We start from the raw sequence: 17,778 nt of genomic DNA, 5'->3' as shown, positions 1-17,778 counted from the left end.
TGTAATATTTTGGGGAGAATAGTAATATCATTGCTCTCAAGTGAGAATAGTACATGATTTGCTGGTTAGGTAAGAATACTGGGAGGGCAGTATTCCTGGGAGTTTTCTATAGCTCTGACTGTGTATGTGGGAAAGGCTTTTGTAGATCCTCCAACGTTTCACTTGTGTCCTACCTGAACAGTTTATTCGTGGGTGAAATGTTTCCATTCTGCTTTGCAACATACTTTTCCTGCATGGAAGTATGGGTGGGGTTGAAGTTGGCTGTAAGTCTTACCATAGCTCATAAAATGAGTGGTGGTTTGTGCAGTCTTGGACTTCCCTCGGCTTCACAGTGTCAAATGTAAGATGAGGAAGATGTTTCCCTGAAAGGGATGTTGAAGTTTAACCTGAGGATCTGTAGTGCAAGTGGATTGTAAAGTGGGGAGGATTGATTAACAAAGATGCAGATTTGAAAGCCTTGGTATAAGTTCTGTATTTGAGAAATGAGTTGGAGCTCTCAGTTTCTTGCTGAATAGACACCAGCATTTTGCAGTGTTGTTCCTTGTGTTAGACTTTTTTCTTATTTTTTTTGTGTGTGTGTGTTCCTTCTCTCTTAGTTGCCGGGTAGAAAGCTGGTGTCCTCTGCTGTCTCTCCCAGTATTACCCCACATGAAGATCCTTCCCAGCAGTTCCTGCATCAGAGCCTGGAGAGGGTTTACAACTTTCAGCACCTCGACCCACGGGGCATACAGGAGCTGCTGGAATTTACCATCCGGTAAGACCTCAAGCTGCACTCTTTATGGAAAGATGTGTTAGGGTGCTCAGTTACTCTGATGCAGGTGCTTTGCTTTTGAATATGAGTGTTGTCATTTGCTGTCCAGCGCTTAACTTGAGCCTTCCCTTAGAGACTGTTGTGATAAAAGAGTGTTCATGACCTGTTCTTGAATCAGTGGATGCTCTCAGGTCTGGCACAGCCCCCCAGAATAACCGGTGTGCATTTTGGGCCAGGGGCATCTTTTCAGCACATGGTAAGAGTTAGGTAAGGGTGTTCTTTTTGGACTGTTCTCTTATGCTAAAATACACTGAGTTTTCATGGTTTATGGGTGACAGCCTTGTGTCTCATTCTCAGTTTTGTGTCCTTGTAATTTTGATCATATTATTTGTAATGTAGATGCACAAGATTTTCTTGGTGTCTTTTTTTTTTTTTTGGGGGGGGGGGGGGTGTGGAAAGATATTGACCCAATTGCTCTTGCATTTTCTGGGTCCTGTGGCCTTTCACTCAGCAGGAAGGGACCTGCTTCTGGAATTTTAGGTTCTCGTTGCCAGTCCCACTTAAAAAGGACTTGGGCATTCCTCATCAGTTTGCAAATCAGAGAGCTTTTCCAGGAATGGAAAACATTCAACATTCTTGCATGCTGCTGTCTGCTGCTGTATAGATAAGGGTGTGTGGTGTTGCTTCTCAGTGTGGGTTTTATGCTGCCTCTTCCATTTCATCTCTAGACTGATTTACACATACAAAACACTTGAAAAGGATCCTTTCAATGTGATTCCTCTGCTTGGAAAGAGCAAAAGAGCCTTATTTTAAGAATTAGGAAAACAATCCAAAAAGCTTTGTTTGGAATATGGAATTTTAAAAAAGCTTAATTATTTGAATTCCTTCAAAATAGCTGATTTCTGTTGTGTGTATGTTGCTGTGAATCACTGTCACACCCATCTGCAGCAGAGAGTAAACAGTGTGCTCCTCACTGAAAACCCAGCTGTGGGAACTGTGAGGTTTGTCCTCAGCTGTTTTGCAGCTGCTCTATGCCAGCCTAAAATAGTCTCAAAAAATATAGTCTCAAAGCATTTAATGCACTAAACACTTGAAACAGGTAATCTCTAGGCCAGGCATCCAGAACCTCTCAAGCATGAGGGTCTGGGAACCTTCCAGGCCATGACTGTTTTCAATTTTTGAGTTGATGGAAATTATTGCCTTGGCTTTTTTCCTGATGGGATTGCCCCCCCAGCCCCGGGAAATCATACTAAACCAACTGCTCTTTTCCATCCTTAAGACAAAGGGAGGATTTTGACAAAGCCAAAAAAAGTGTTAAAGGTTATTTTGCAGAGGGCAAGGTATCCCTGCACCAGCAATTTGGTTGCTGAGAGCAGAAGGATAGAAGCAGCTTACAGCAGTGGATTTTGTCATGGAACATAACTCTCTTCTCCTTTATAATTGTCATCCGCGAAAATAACAGACCTTGTGGAGTTTGTCTGCTTGGGACTCAGAGTTTTGGCTGCAGAGCCTGGCGGCGGGAGCATCAGTCTGCAGTTTGGTTAGAAATGTAAGACAGGCTGTTTAGCAAATCTGTCTGTGGTTTAGTTTCTCCATCTATACAAGAATAATTTTTCTTTCTTACAGGGGTGTTGAAATCTGTTTAAGATTTGTAAGGAAATAGAAATTCCCAATTAGTGGAATTGGGAACTATGTAAGACAGGGAAGTTGAATATCTGCCTAGTTGTTAGCTGAGAGATGACATCTGTTCTCCATGAGTGTGTTGTGATGGATTGTGACATGGGCATGAAGCACCCAGGAGCCTCCTCTTCACTCTGCTCTCTGGAAAGAGATGAAATGGAATCTCTGTGTAAGGTTGAGGCTGGCTCAGCTGTTGGTGCATTGCTGTCGAAGGGAAGCACAACCCCTCACTTTGAGAGACGTTGAGGGGCTGGAGTGTGTCCAGGGAAGGGCAGTGGAGCTGGGAAGGGCTGGAGCACAGGTCTGGTGAGAAGTAGCTGAGGGAGCTGGGGTGTTTATCCTGGAGAGAGGGAGGCTCAGGGGGACCTTAACACTCTCTACAACCGCCTGAAAGGCTGTGGCCAGGTGGGGGCTGGTCTCTTCTCCTGAGTGACAAGAGGATAGGTGGAAGCAGCCTCAAATTGTGCCAGGGGAGGTTTAGATTGGATTGTAGGAAAATGTCTTCATGGAAAAAGCTGTCAAGCACTGGAAAGGGCTGCCCAAGGCAGTGGTGTATTCACCATTCCAGGAGGGATTTGAAAGACATGTAGATGTGGCACTTGTGGTGCACTTGGCAGTGCTAGCTTAATGGTGGAACTGGATGATCTTAGAGGTCTTTTCCAACATAAATGATTCTATGATTCTCTGTTTAGGAAAGATTTTCTTTGACTGCATATTATACAGATAACCTCATGGATTTTTGTTAATGTCTCAGGGCTCAGCAACTCTCTGGTTTGGCAGAGCCAAAGATTCAGAATTGCATCCTAAATGCAATGATAAATCTAAAATAAACAAGAGAAAATGGTCAGCTGAAAAATAAAATTAATAAATTAAGTAGGATATGTGGAAGTGAAGTGCCAATTTTAATAGACTTTGGATCAAAGCAAAGTGTAGAGAAGAAAAGGCACATGTTGAAACCACATCATCCAGCCTATTTTCAGTTCTGTAAAAAAACCTAATTTTGTTTTTTTAGTGCACTCTTTAAGAAAACTTGGCCAGCAGTAGAGAACTAGAGCCTTTTGCGTTCCATTAACTGACAATTTTTTCCTATCATATTAAAAGCTGCTTATATTGCTGTATGATTTACAAGAAATACCAGGTAGCACACACCATCTAGTTGGACAAATATCAGTACATCAGATTCTAGCTTGGCTTAAAAGGGCAGCTCTATTTCACATACACTTGGTTGCATGAGCCTAACACGTTCCAAACAACCTTTCTTAGCCAACATGAATAGTTTGATTTCCCAGCAGTGTAACACAAATGGGTCGTTAGCTGCTGTAGAGGGCTGGAGTGTTTTAAGTTAAATCTGGAGCTGCCACTCTGTGTGGTTCCCATGGGGCTGCAGAGTAATGTGGGTTGACAGACTTAATGCTTCCACTGCTGTGCTGGTGTCAGCTTCCCAAAAGAAGGGACATGCCAAGTCCCAAGGTGCAAACTGCTTTGTAGTGTGTGTTTTGCTGCTGTTTCTAGTGCTTGCTCTAATAAAAACAGGCAGCAGGAATAGCTGGCTTTATTGTCACTGCCTTCTGAGTGTGTTTGGATTAAACTGTCCTCTGTCTCAACATTATTTTCTCTTTTTTTTTTTTCTTCACATGCTTCAGTGATCTTCAGAGGCTTGGAGAGCTGCAGTCAGAACTGGCAGGGATGGCAGATTTCACTGCAACTTACCTTCAGTGTCAGCTGCTCCTCATCAAGGTTTGACTTCATCTGGGTTTTTTTTTTTTGAGCTGTTCTTCAAAAATGCCCCAGTCCATCACAGTGGCATGCTTTCATGTTTTGATGTTCATGCTGAAAAGTGATGTGTGATGAAAGAGCAGGTTCTGTGGATTTCTGATAATCCAGCTTCCCTCCTGTGGCAAATAATTTATGCAGTAACTTTGCCAATGCAGACCTGTGCTGCTGTACCTAGGGCTTATGTTGGTTCACGAGCATTTTGTCAGTGCAGAGTTTATTATCTGACAGAAATCACACTGAGGGCAACTGTGTTAGGGGAGAGTAACTTTTCCCTGCTGGTGGCTACTGGAATGTGTTTTGTTAGACTGCTGCCATTTTTATAGATGGTGATTTGCAGAGAAAGCTTTATTGGCATCAGTGCCAGAGGAGTTCTTAAGACTTGATATCAGTCATGCTTTCTTTTATAGTGCTGAAATGATCTATCTATTCAGTATTAGCAGGTCAAGTGGCTACTTAGACACTATTGCAGCAGCCCTTTGCAAAAGTCCCTTTTCAAAGTCAGCTTCTTGCTGTAAATAGGAACTAATTTTTTACTTCATAGGAAATCTTGAGCTGGAAAGGACCCTCCAATTCCAGCGCCCCTGCCATGGCCAGGGATTCCTCTGGATCTGATTGCTCAGGGCTGGAAGCTGGCAGTAGTGTTTAAGTTAGTCTCTTGGCATTCTTTGGTGTTTGAGTGTAACTTACACAAATATAAAGCAAGAACTAAAGCAAGCAGCAAACAGGTTTCCAGAAGGGACACAATGAAAGCTTTGTTATGTAAAACCAAGGATGGATTTCAGTTGCTTTGCTAATGCATGGTTGCCAGTTGGCATATCTCATGGCAGGCCTCAAATCCTTGGAATATATTTATCACCCAAAGGTATTTCAGATGAGCAGTGGTACAGTTCAGTACAATCCAGCTAAATCCAAAGTGAAGTGTGCTGTACAGGCAGAGGACTAGCATTTGGAGACAGCTTTGTTGCTCTTCTCCAGGATTTGACTGGAATGAACCTGGTGGTTTTTGCATCTGCCAAAGGTGTGCTCTGTTTGGAAGAAGGGTAAAAGCTGCATCAGCCATCCTTGGCTTGAGCTGTAGAACAGTCAATAGATCAGTGATGCAGAGGAGTCACTAATGTGCACGGAATGAAAAGTAACTGATAATATCAGGAATCACAGAGTATCTTGGGTTGGAAGGGATTTTGAGAATCATCTAATTCCAGACCCCTTCTTACAAGCAAGGACACCCTCCACTCATACAATACAATTAGAAATTTTGAGAACCTGAGGGTCCAAGTAGCCCTTTTCAGTAGATTTCTTTCCAGTTGCTTCTTTTCCCAACAGGAAAAAAGCTGCTAGGGGAAAAGTATCTTCATTTCCCAGCCTCTCAAGGCTCAAAAGGTTCCATACCTTTAAAGGCTCTACATACCCTGTGATTTTAGGGGTAGCTGGCTGGGATTTGTGGGCCAGCCTGGGTGAAGGATACAGTCTGTTCTTGAACTTTGGCTACAGCCAGCCTTGTGCATAGCTCTGTCTAAGGACAGGCAGCTTCAAAAATGAGGCAGTGATATAAATCATCCACTCAAGCTTTCTACAATTTTTTTAAACTATAAAGCAAATAGGGTGTGGTAAACAGTTGGGGTTTTTGGGGTTTTTTTTTGTTGTTGTTGGTTTTTGTGGGTATTTTTTGTTTGATTTTTGGTTTGGGCTTTTTTGTTTGGGATTTTTTTTGCTGGGTTGGTTTTGGGTTTTTTTTTGTTTGTTTGTTTTGGGGGTGGTTTTTTGTTTTGTTTTTGTTTTGGTTTGTTTTCAATACCAATGTCAGCAGCTCAATTAGACATAATATTCCTAGTAACTCCAGGATTTTGGTGGAGCAGCAGAAGGTTCAGAAATGTGGCTGTGGAAGTAAGTGTGTTTCTGGGGACAGTTGTTTTTATTCCCACTTTTTGCCTTCTCTCTGAGATTGCCCTGATCTTGTTCTCAGGGGGTTGATAACGTGTGGGCTCTTGGTTTTCTTTTTGAAGTACAAGGAGTTTGGCTTGATGAGTTTCTCATTCACAGCTTTGTTAATATTATTCTCAACTTTATATTTTCTAGTTGTATAGTTATCTCTGTTTCTTTATAGAACAATGTATATTTTGGAGACCTTGGTTCCCTGTGTTGTATTTAAAAGCACAAAAGAAAACTTTGGTATGCTTTTTCAACCAACTGTTTAGACTGAATTGGATATTAATCATCATTTCATGCTTTTTTTCTTGTAGGCCTTGCAGGAGAAGTTGTGGAATGTGGCAGCTCCCCTGTACCTGAAACAGAATGCATTGGCATCTGCTGCAGCAAAACAGGTGAGGTGGAAGCAGCTGAGCCTGCCCAGAGGCCAGTCCTTGGGTAGGAGTTTTTTGTTGGCTGTGGAACAATTACACACTTCTGACCTTCCATTGCTGTAATCTATCCAAGTAACTCTTAGTCCCCCAAACTGGGGTCATTTCTGTTCTTTTCAAAAGATGAGTGGGGAGGGAGGGAACTTCATGACTGCTGTAGAAAGGCAAATATCACACTCATCTTCCAGAAGAATAAGAAAGAAGACCCAGAAAACTGTGGGCTGCTTGTCTTTGCCTCTTTCCTGGGGAAGGTTATGTGCCAAATACTTATAAAAGCTGTTCCTAAACAAAGCTACTTGGAGCAGCCAGAATGCATTTCTCAATAATAAATTATGGCTGATCACCACCACAGCTCTCTATGGTGAGGGGACTGGTGCTGTGAACAAGGGGAGGACAATGGAAGATGCAGAGCTTGGATGCATTCTCACATAATTTCTTTTTCACCAGACTTGCAGGATTGTGGCTGAATAAATAGGTGGTAAGGGTCCTCCAAAATGAGGAACCAGCTGATGTGCTGGAGGACATGGCTGCTGGTCTGGACAGGCTGGGGAACTGGGATGACATGAACCTCATCATGTTCAGTACATTGAATATGAGACACTGCAGGAGGCTGACTGCAACTGGGATGACTTGGTTTGGGAAATGATCCAGCTCTGGGGAGATGCCATCTGGAGGGCTGTGTCGTGTGCTGGTCTCCCCAGTAAAAGGCAGAGGCTGACAAACTGGGGCAAATTCAGCAGAGGGCCACCAATGTGGTCAGGGGTTGGAGCCCATTACCTGCAAGGAAAGGCTGAGAGAACGGGAATTGTCCAGCCTGGAAAGAGCAGGCTTCAGGATGGATTTACTTTCGTCTAGCACTGCATCATTACAGAGTATAAATGAGACAGAGCCAGACTACTCTGGACAGGAGGCAGTTGGCAAATGATGAGAAATTTTGATCAGCTATAAAGGGAAAATTTCCTGTAAGGATGGTTAAGTACTATTGCCCAGAGAGGTGGGGGGAATCTGTTGTTGGAAGTGTTTGCAATTTGATGTGGCCCTGAGTTACTGGATCTAATGAGACCTGCTCTGGGCAGGGAACCAGGCTAGATGGTTTATGGAGGTCCCATCCAGTCTAGTTATTCTGATTCTGTGATTTATAAATTATCAGATCCTCGAAAAACTGAAGCTGAGCCCTAAAAAAAGGGAAAGAAGCAAGCTAGGTCTGATAACAAATAGTCTGGTAATAAATCTAGGGTAAAAACAAGTTCATGGATCTGTTGGGAAACTGCTGATACTGAGTCTTCAGATAATTAAGATGTAATAGACAGGTACTGCTGTTCATCAAAGCCTTCTCTGCTGTTGATGAGTAGAAACAAAAGTCTTTCAGCTTTTGAAATCTTCTCTGATTGAAATGTTTGTCTTGGGTGCCCTCTTGAGTGGTGTGTGAACCTCCTTGGAAGTGTTTTCTGTTGTGATGGTGAATGTAGGTCACTTGCTATCAATGCAAGTGAGGGAGTATTCCCTGTTAAATAACTTGAAAGTTCTTTGGCATCTGCACAGTCATACTGAACTCAACTGTATTAATTTGGGCACTTCCTCTTGCTTCATGTGCTCCTCGGTATGAGATAAAAATGCCAGAATCTGGTGATCATGGTTGTACCAGGGCTTAACAGTCTGATGGTTTTTTATCCCTGTGATGTCTGTCTGGCAGATCCTGGAAGAAACTTACAAAATGGAGTTCATGTACAGCGGAGTGGAAAGTAGACAGGTGGTCATTATACACCACATGAGACTGCAAGCGAAGGCCTTGCAGCTGATAGTGACTGCCCGCACCACCAGAGGGTAAGCATGACCTGGCCTAAGGATCTTCTTAGGGTTAGCTCTAAGATTACTGTCCCTAAGCTTTGTTTAAAAAATCAGCAAGGATAAATTAGACACATAACAGGGCAGTGTGCCAATAACAATTTGCTAGAGTAATTCAGAACAAAGGAGCTTCTTTTGCCTTTGATACAGCTGTATAGGGACACAATCCTGAATTAGATGGCAAAACTATTGGGAAGTTGGGTTTTGGGGGTTGAGTTCTCTCATTTATGAACATACAAATAGGTTAAAAACATTGCAGAGTTGATATTTGGGACCTGTTTAAATGGGGAAAAGTCATGTATCAAAAGAATGCACCAAACATGTTTGCTTCATTAAGTATTCATTGCTGAATTTTTAGCATCAGGAAAGTATTGTCCTCCTGACTGATCTGCAATTGCTGTGTGTGACTCAGACAAAAACTGCTCCTGTGCAGGCTTAGGTACATTAGAGGCTCTGAGTGGTTTGTTTTGGCTGCCAAAGTTAAAGAAGTGACACATGGTTGTAGAATGAGAACTCCAGCTAGTGGAATTAGAGCAAATTAGTTACTGTCCTAGTTTACTTCTGTTTCAGGTTTGTTGCCATCAATTTACTGTGTTACCATGGAGGTCCATAATATATTTGTCCTTTAACCACTTGTTTTATAGGTGGAAAATGAGTGTTTTCTAACAGTGGCTTCAGGAATTTAATTAGTGCCTTATGCACATGGAGTTTTTTATGTGAGGGAGGGATATAGATAAGTGAGGAATACTTTTTTGGGTCAAAAACTGTAAGATCTTCCCATTTTTAGGAGGTTTAATGGGATTCCAAACCACCTAAATATGTATAGCCATAGAGCCATTTTTCTTTCTTTAAAAGTAAACCAAGGAATATTATTTTCATTACAGAGTGGAACCTCTTTTTGGGATGTGTGAAAAATTCCTCCAAGAAGTGGATTCCTTTCAGAGGTGACAAACTCCACTGCTTCTTCACTTTATATTAGAAAGTCCTACCACCATTGTCATCAGGGGATATTCACTTTGTTTTTCATCTCTTCACATCTCCCTTCCCTGCTGTCCTACATTGGGAACTGTCATGGGATAATAATAAAGCAAGAAGAACCTTTGTAGTTAAAGTCCTTAACATCAGGATATTATGCTGGTACTTCAGAAATATGTGCTCTGAATTAATTTTTTATAGAATAGCTGATTTTTTTTCTTGTATTTATAAGGATTTATCTACTTTGAGTAGATGCTGTTTTGATAAATACTTAATTTTTTTTTTTTTAATTCTGTCTCCTGGAGTCCTGAGAGTGTTTTGACCTTTCAAAGATTAATAAAAAAGCAGATTACCCTTGATGTACTCAACACATAGCAAAAAGCCAGACAAGAATTCTGCAGTATCTTTCCTGGCCCTATCTCCTGCTTTTGCCTCCTCTTAGTAGTCACCTTTACTTCCAAGGAGAGTAGGTATTAAGAGTCAATTTGATGATCAGATTGATTCTAGTGAAAGGTGTCCTTGCCTATGGCAGGGGTGTGGAACCAGGTAATCTTTGAGGTCTCTTCCAACCCAAACCATTCTGTGGTTCTGATTCTGTGAAATAGTGATAAATTCTGCTTCTAAATTCTGAGACTCAGTGTGAGGAAAAGACACACGTGAAATGAAGAGTTCTGTCCTCCAGCTCCAGCTGGGCATTAGGGTAGGACAGATTTGGTCCTGTTTTCTTATCAGTTAACCAGCCACAGCTGCCAAGCTTATAATAAATGTGAATTTAGTCAGAGCTAGAAATAAAATTCTGCTCAGCCAGCTAAAGATACTTGTATCTCTGGACTAGCTGTCCAATTCCCTGCTGAGTCATAAAATCATGGAATCACAGAATCATAGAATGGTTTAGGTAGGAAGGGACCTTAAAGTCCATCTTGTTCCAACTCCTTTCCCATGGGCAGAGACACCTTCCACTAGACCAGAACTCTGTCTAGCCTGGCCTTAAACACTTCCAGGGATGGTGTTTCCACAGCTTCTCTGGGCAACCTGTGCCAGTGCCTTACCACCCTCACAGTGAAGGATCTCCTTCTAAAATAGAATCTAAATCTTTCTTCTTGTAGTTTAAAACAATTCTCATTTGTCCTGTCATGATCTGCCTGGTAAAGTCTTATTTACAAGCCCCCTCTAGTACTGAAAATTTGTGATGAGATCTCCCTGCAGCCTTCTTTTCTCCAGGCTGAACACTCCCAACTCTCTCAGCCTGTCTTCGTAACAGAGGTGCTCCAGCCCTCTGAGCATCTTCATGGCCTCCTCTGTTGTTCTTACACTGTGAACTCCAGAACTGGGCACAGTACTCCAGGTGGGATTTCATGAGGGCAAAGAAGAGGGGGAGAATCCCCTCCTTTGACCTGCTGCCCTCACCACACAGCCCTTGATGGTGCCAGTTTGAGCACAAGGCACAGTCCCAACACAAGTAGCCAAAGTCATCTCTTATGGATGAGACACAACAGAAGAGGAAGGCAGGTATTTAATTCTGTCATTATAACTAAGTATAAGGATTAAGTAGCTTGACTGAAAACAACAATACTGTGGAAAAAGTTGGAAAAAATATTTGATTTTTAATCTGTTATTGACACACAGATGTTTCATCTCTGAGCTCCCACAAATGCAAGGCAGTTTTGTAGATAAATTGTTGGACTTAATGCCCAGACTTGTGACATCCAAGCCTTCAGAAGTGGTCAAGATTCTTCAGACAACACTGCGGCAAAGTACCTTCCTCCACCTTCCTCTTCCAGAGCAGGTTGGTTTAACAGAAAATGAAAAAGCAATATCCTTGTGGACTGTCTTGGCATCTGACTACTTTCTAATATACCATGAAGCTTTTAGAATTCAGGGTCTTGTCAGACACAACTCTTATTTATTTCTTGTTTGTCTTCTATTCTCGCGTCCTCAGGACTACTGCTAAAAACATTAAAAACTTAGTAATTCCTGGCAATATTAAAAAAAAAAAAGAATCCAAAGTTTATGCAGGTCTCTGTTAAGAACAGTAGTAGCTACGATTTTTTTTTCTTTCCTCTTTCACCCACCTTCTGATTTTTGCCAATCGCTTTGTCCCTAACAGCTCCATAGAGCCACTGCAAATATCATTGAGCCTACTGGTGAATCTGATAATCCCCTGAGGTTTACATCAGGATTGGTTGTGGCACTGGATGTTGATGCAACTCTGGAACATGTGCAGGATCCCCAAGGAACTGTTAAAGTTCAGGTAAGAAGTCATTTGACATAAATGCAAACAAGATTATGTCTTGGGGCAGTTTCTTTAAGGATGTCAATACTTGTAGATTGCAAGTAATGGTACATTTTATTAGTAACAATGCTGGATTTCGGTGTTTTGACCAGTCATTCAGAAACTGGTTTGTCTGGAGTGTGCTGAGAGTTGACTTGGGTGCAGTCTGAGAGTTTGCTTTGAGCACTTGGATGTCATTCTGTGCTTCCTTGTGCACTGTGCATGTTATGGACATGAACACCAATAAATGCTGGTGAGCTTCCAGCTGGTCTAGTGGGAGGAGAAGAAGCAAAAGAAGTTGCTCTGAGTCGCACAAAAATATGCAGGCTCTTGGCTCTCTGTATTTCCAGCTTTTCTTCCTGCTGCTGAATCACTAGTTTTTGGTGCAGCTGAGGAGGTAGGAGTGGTATGATCCAAGTAAAATATGCAGCATCACTGCTTAACAAAGAAACAAAAACCTCAGTTACAATGCAGGGGAAGAAGCTGATGTCACTGTGGCCTTTTTTCCACCTGTGCTGTGGATTTGAATGGCAGCATGTGGCTGTTATATCCAGGGCAGCTGAACTCCTGGCTCCAAGCTAAAGCTCACTTGTCTTGCCTTCCTAACTCAGTAAACAGCCAAGTAATGCACTGTTCCACTGTGCAGATCCCCAGTGCAGTTGTCATTCCTTTGTTGTTTTTTTGGTTTGTTTTTTTTCTTGTTCCCCTCTAGGTGTTGTATCCAGACGGACAAGCACAGCTAATCCATCCTAAACCAGCTGACTTCCGAAATCCTGGCCCTGGGAGGCACAGGCTGATAACTCAGGTTTACCTCTCTCACACAGCCTGGACAGGTAATGTTAATGATGCAAGTTCATGTGGCTGTGTGGCTGCACTTCCATTAGACACAAGTTACATACCCACAGTCTGGGGGGCTCTGAGGATCCTGGAGCTGTGGTTGGTGCTGCCCTTGGTGTTGATCAGGCCTTTGAGCAGTTACAGCTCCCTGTTTACCAGGCATTGCTGCTCTGTAAGGAAATAGAGAGGCTGCTGTTTTGAGAGAGCCATGGGAGCCTTCACATGAGAGCTGTGTTCAAGGTGAGGTCACCCACTCATGTGCAGAGCAAAGTCAGCTCTCAGAGCCAGGTCTGCATCCTGAGGTAAAGGCAAAGGATCATGGTAAACTGACTCCTTGTAAGTCACTGTTTCAGGTCTCACAGGTATCTGAGCATGGCAGGGGACAGTACAGCAGTACAATTTCATTGCTTATTCAACTTTCATCCTTTTAATGCCCTAAACATCCCCCCTTTAGTTCTGATGATGATGTGACTCCAACATTTGCCTTCAGTCTCAGCTGCTGTTCACACTTCCCCATGGAAGCACTTCAGTAATTGGCTTGTGGACTTCAAACAACAAAAGCAAAGTGTATTTCATTCACAACTCCCTTTGTCCTGTTTTCTTTTAATCTCTTCACCTTCATTCAAATGTGAGGGTTTCCTCTGAGAGGTTTTTTTCCAAAGCAATTTTTCATTGGATTTGTTGATTTTTTTTTAAAAAACCAACAGAATTTGGTTTATTGCTTTGTTCCTTCACATACCCTTTTTTTAATATAGTACTCTTATGATGTAATCACTCATCCTGCTGTCTTTGTTTTGTTTTGGAGAAGAAAACATGGTACTGTTTCTAGGACTGGAAGTATCTGGGTTTAAGGGTTGATCCTATTACTTCACCAGAGAGATCTGAAGTCCTTATTTCTACTTCTGCAGTGTTCACTGGAAGGGCATTTTAAGCATGGCCCTCAGGGATTCTGTTCTGGTGTCTCCTCTAGGCATTATTTTAATCATTAACTTTGACACTGGCATATAAAACAGGGGGAAGACACTGAGCTGGGAGGGGCTCAGGAAACAAGGTCAGAATTGTCTTGAAATTCAAGTGGAGAGGTTGCCTTGAAATTCAAGACAATAAAACTTGTTAAAGGCCAGTAGAAAGAGTGTGCTTGGGAAGGAGAATGCTCAAGTGCAAAGCACTGATTAACTGCCAGGTGTAGAGCAGAATGAAAGAGGTGACTGCAGGCTGCAAATGAGAGTTGGTGGACTGACAGAAAGGTGAGCTCAGGGAGGTGTTGGCTGAAGCGTGGAGTAAATGTGCAAAAGAGTTATTTCTTGTATTCTTTGTGGTGCTGATGATGTCTCAGCTGGAGACCCCCTGCATCTTAAAATCCTGTGGGTTTCAGCAGGTTTCATTTAGGTTTCATTAATGTGGTCCTGTTATGGGTTATCCCTGATATGCAGTTAAGTCCCACACACCACCTGGTGCTCATTCCCCAGTGGGACAGGTAGAGGATCAGAAGGGCAATGTGAGAAAACTCATGAGTATTACACTGTGCAGCAATAGCTACAATATCCCTGTGTTATTGACACTTTTTTGGTCACAAATCCAAAACAAGGCATCATGCAAGCTTCTATGAAGGAAAATTAACTTTATCCCAGCCCAAACCAGTACAGTCCATAAAGAAAACCTAAACAAATCTGGTTTTCAGTCTAGAAATGAGAATTTTGTTGTGTATGTAGGTCCAACAGTAAGTGCAGCAGGGTAATACTATGTATATTGAAACCCCTGTTCTGTTTTGACCACTGTGAGAAGAGTAAATTGAAATTATCCTATGGACAGTATTAGGAACCTTGCTGTGCCTAGCTGTATAGTTGGTGAAAGAGAGGAAGAGGCTGTCTGGCATGCAAAAACTTCCAACAAAAGAGAATCTTCAAGTAATATCCTGTGCCACAAGTGTTGCCAGATGTCATCTGGACTGATCCTGACATAAATGCAGTGAGCAGGGCCTGCTAGTTCTATGGGGCTTTTAATGATTGTTATTATTTCATTGGAGTTACTTTCCAACAGTTATTTTAGAAAGTTGCAAGTTAGTGCTAAGATTTAAGTCATGACAGAGAGGGGGATAAACCTAGAACAGTCCTTAGTTCTGCTGTGCTGATTGTAATGCCAAAAGCTTGTTTTCAGACACTAGACTGGATTCTGGTCTTTCCAGAACAGCTCTGTATATACCCACCATACATGAAATTAAAATTCATTTGATGTTGATTGTTCACTGTGCAATGAAAATCATGTTTGGATTGTTCTATTTTTTTTTTCTCTGCAGAGCCATGTCAGATTGAAGTGCGATTGCTGCTGGCTTACAACTCCAACAGGAGCAAAGCATCTACCAGAATTCCTAAATCTACCTGGAGTGAGAGCTTGGAGGCTCTCCCACCCCCTGAAAATGGGATAGAGGGGACCATCCCCTTCAGCAAACCTGTCAAGGTGTATATAATGCCCAAACCTGCCAGGCGGTGAAGGCTGGTGCTGAAAAACCTATTCATGGGGTTTGTTGTGTCCAAATGCAGTGGACAAAAGAGAGCAAACCAAGCCAAAACAGCCTTTACATGCCTAAAGGGAATCAAAATAAAGCTGCTGAAGAACAATTGGTCTCTTAAGCAGCAGGCAACAGGAGTTACTCAGCTAATTAGGAGGGGTTTCAAGAAAATGCAGGTTTTTCTATATTGACTCAACAGAAACAGAACAGTTCACAATCCAGTAGTAATTTCACTGGGCTGTACCTTCAGTTTTTACTTATCAAAAGTCTTTCTCCAAGGCCTCTAGGTTTTCTGCTATGTATTTACTATGTAAATGCTTTGGCACATAAATCAGTGTTATTTTTACAGTACTCTGAGGTGAAGCTGAGTTCAGCATTTTGTGTGGTGGTGTTGGTTTGTTTCTGGGGTTTTCTGGGTTTGGTTGTTTTGGTTTTGGTGTTTTGGGTTTTGGTTTTTTTTTTTCAATGTCTAAAACTTGCATTTGTGCACTGGTACCTAATTGCTTAACAGAAAAAATAATATTCTAAAAAGTACTGTTGTTCTTGTGTGGGAAGAGCACCTAGGAAGGAAATTGCCAGTTGCTGTTCTACATCCTCTACAGCTTACTGAAGCTAATCCAGCTCTGGGGCAGGCACAGGTTGTTCATGGTGCAGGGGCAGGAGGAACCTCTTTGTGCAGGTGGCAGAAATTCAGTCAGCAGGATGTGGAGTTCCTGAGCTACAGCAACAAAGCAGTTTGTCTCCTGTTGCACCTTTGTACAGCTTGAGGAGCAATGTGATTAACTGCCAGTTGGAAAATTCCTAACCACAACCCACTAAGTTTACAGGATCTCTTTCTGTGTGATGATCCTGGCCTGAACCAGTCTTAGTGGGATGTGAAAATCTATGATTTTGAATTTGGCAGCACTTTTGGCACTCAAAGTCTTTCTTGTCAGTTGAAGTAGCCAAACACCCTCTGTTCAGCAGCAGTTGGGCAGCTTGTCTGTGTTCCCCTCTGGAGGTGAGCTGGGAGTACAGAGGGACAAGAATTTAGTTAAAACATTATCCATCTGGCATTCCTGTCAGGAAGTGTGTCTGTGCATTGCTTCTGTGTGCCAGGCTTAGTGGACTGAGTAGCCTCCCATGATCTGTAGCAATCATTTGGTAGGATTTTTTAGGAGGACCTGATGTGTGAAACATTCTAGTGCAGCAGCCAAATGTTGCCTGTGTTCATGAATCAGTTGGGTTTTTTTTTCTTTTTAAAAAGAGGTGTATTTTTAGCAAGTAAACAAAACAGTGAAGAAATACTTTCCAGTTGTATTTAGTGTAAATAACCCCTTACATGCTTTCCTACAATAAAATTGGAAAACTCCTGTTATTCTGTTTCTTTTTTTATAATATGAGTGAACATGAATGCCTGCATGGTTCTTGGCTAGTAAGATCACTGCATGTTTTTTGTGATTTATATTTTTTAGCACTGGTGAGTTGTAGCTCAAAGGCTCATAACCACAGAACTTGCTGATGCTTTAGGTATCCTTGAATTAAATTTACTTTCTTAGGGCTTCTGCTCTTACAAACTGTTTTTTGGTGTTTCACCTTTAGGGCACTGCTTTGAAAATTGCCTGCCCATCTGACAGCTGAGTTGTTTTTGTCTGACTTGTCTTTGGCATCCTCAGTTCAGTTCCCAGCAGACAGGGTTGATGTATCTCTCATTAGGAGGCTGTGTCTGGGCACATATTTGACAAGTTGAGTGAGCTCATTACAGACTTTTTCCTTTTTCTTCCCCTCATTTTTGCACTTCACCAGTATTTTCTGCAGTTTGTCATCTCAGTAGTGTTTCTAAATTAGATGGTGTCCAAAGGCTCCAGACCACAATGGATGCTGTGGTAGGCACAGCAGATATTTTCCATATCAAAATTTAGGCATCTTTCTCTCTCTTGCTAAGTACTGGATCAAATTTCTACTATTTTGTTCCCCTCATGCTGTCCTTGATCCCCTTCCATATAACATACCAGGCAAAGAGTGAGTGCCTTCTGTGTTGCTGCTGAGAATCAGATACTGCAGGGCTGTGGAAAAGTTCTTCCATCTGTAATTTCAAGATGTCTAAAACAAGCTGAAAATATAAGGCTGCTATGAACATTTCCAATCTGCTAATGAGAGCATTCTGCAGTTGGCTTCTCTTCTGTAAATTTTTCTCTGATTCCTGGTTTGGATTGTGGAAAAAAATTACAGCTTTTCGTTTCCTCCTTCAGTTTCACCTGTGCAAGCAGATGACTAATTCATCATCCAATCTAAGCCTTCTCTCCTTCAGGTTAAAGCCCCCCCTGCCTTGTCCTATCACTTCATGCCCTTGTCAAAAGTCCCCCTCCAGCTCTCTTGTAGCCCCTTCAGGTACTGGAAGGCGTCTCAGGTTTCCCCAGAGCCGTCTCTTCTCCGGGCTGAACAACCCCAACTCTCTCAGCCTGTTTCCACAGCAGAGGTGCTCCAGCCCTTTCAGGAGGATTTTCATGGTCTCCTCTGGACTTACTCCTCATGTTGACATCCTTCTGTTGGGGGCCCCAGAGCTGGATGCAGCACTACAGGTGGGGTCTCGCCAGGGTGGAGCAGAGGGGGAGAGTGCCCTCCCCTGGCCTGCTGCCCACATGCAGCCCAGAAAGGCAGATGAGTCCTTTGAGCTGCCCACCCACCAATACCCCCAAGTTGTTGCCCCTCAGAGCTGCTCTCAATCCATTTTCCACCCAGCCTGTATATGTGTATAGGACTGCCCATTTCACACCATGGTGCAACATATGGGGAA

At 42.5% G+C, this 17,778-nt stretch overlaps 1 protein-coding gene across 1 annotated transcript in view; it reads left to right on the top strand.

Annotated features, from left to right (window-relative positions):
* Positions 1-16,359, top strand: part of INTS4 (integrator complex subunit 4) — a 32,795-nt gene extending 16,436 nt beyond the window's left edge. The window contains exons 15-23 of the mRNA XM_059838403.1: positions 597-754; positions 4,075-4,168; positions 6,448-6,528; positions 8,258-8,388; positions 9,294-9,353; positions 11,011-11,170; positions 11,492-11,635; positions 12,369-12,489; positions 14,790-16,359. Coding sequence (XP_059694386.1) covers positions 597-754; positions 4,075-4,168; positions 6,448-6,528; positions 8,258-8,388; positions 9,294-9,353; positions 11,011-11,170; positions 11,492-11,635; positions 12,369-12,489; positions 14,790-14,983 — 1,143 coding nt within the window. The 3' untranslated portion in view covers positions 14,984-16,359. The remainder of the gene's footprint in view (positions 1-596; positions 755-4,074; positions 4,169-6,447; positions 6,529-8,257; positions 8,389-9,293; positions 9,354-11,010; positions 11,171-11,491; positions 11,636-12,368; positions 12,490-14,789) is intronic.
* The last annotated feature ends 1,419 nt before the right edge of the window (positions 16,360-17,778 follow it).

This window comes from Haemorhous mexicanus, chromosome 2, assembly GCF_027477595.1.
Source record: "Haemorhous mexicanus isolate bHaeMex1 chromosome 2, bHaeMex1.pri, whole genome shotgun sequence".
NCBI classification, from domain to species: Eukaryota; Metazoa; Chordata; class Aves; order Passeriformes; family Fringillidae; genus Haemorhous; species Haemorhous mexicanus.
Note: the sequence above shows the minus strand (reverse complement) of the source record. Positions and strands in the feature narration are given on the sequence as shown.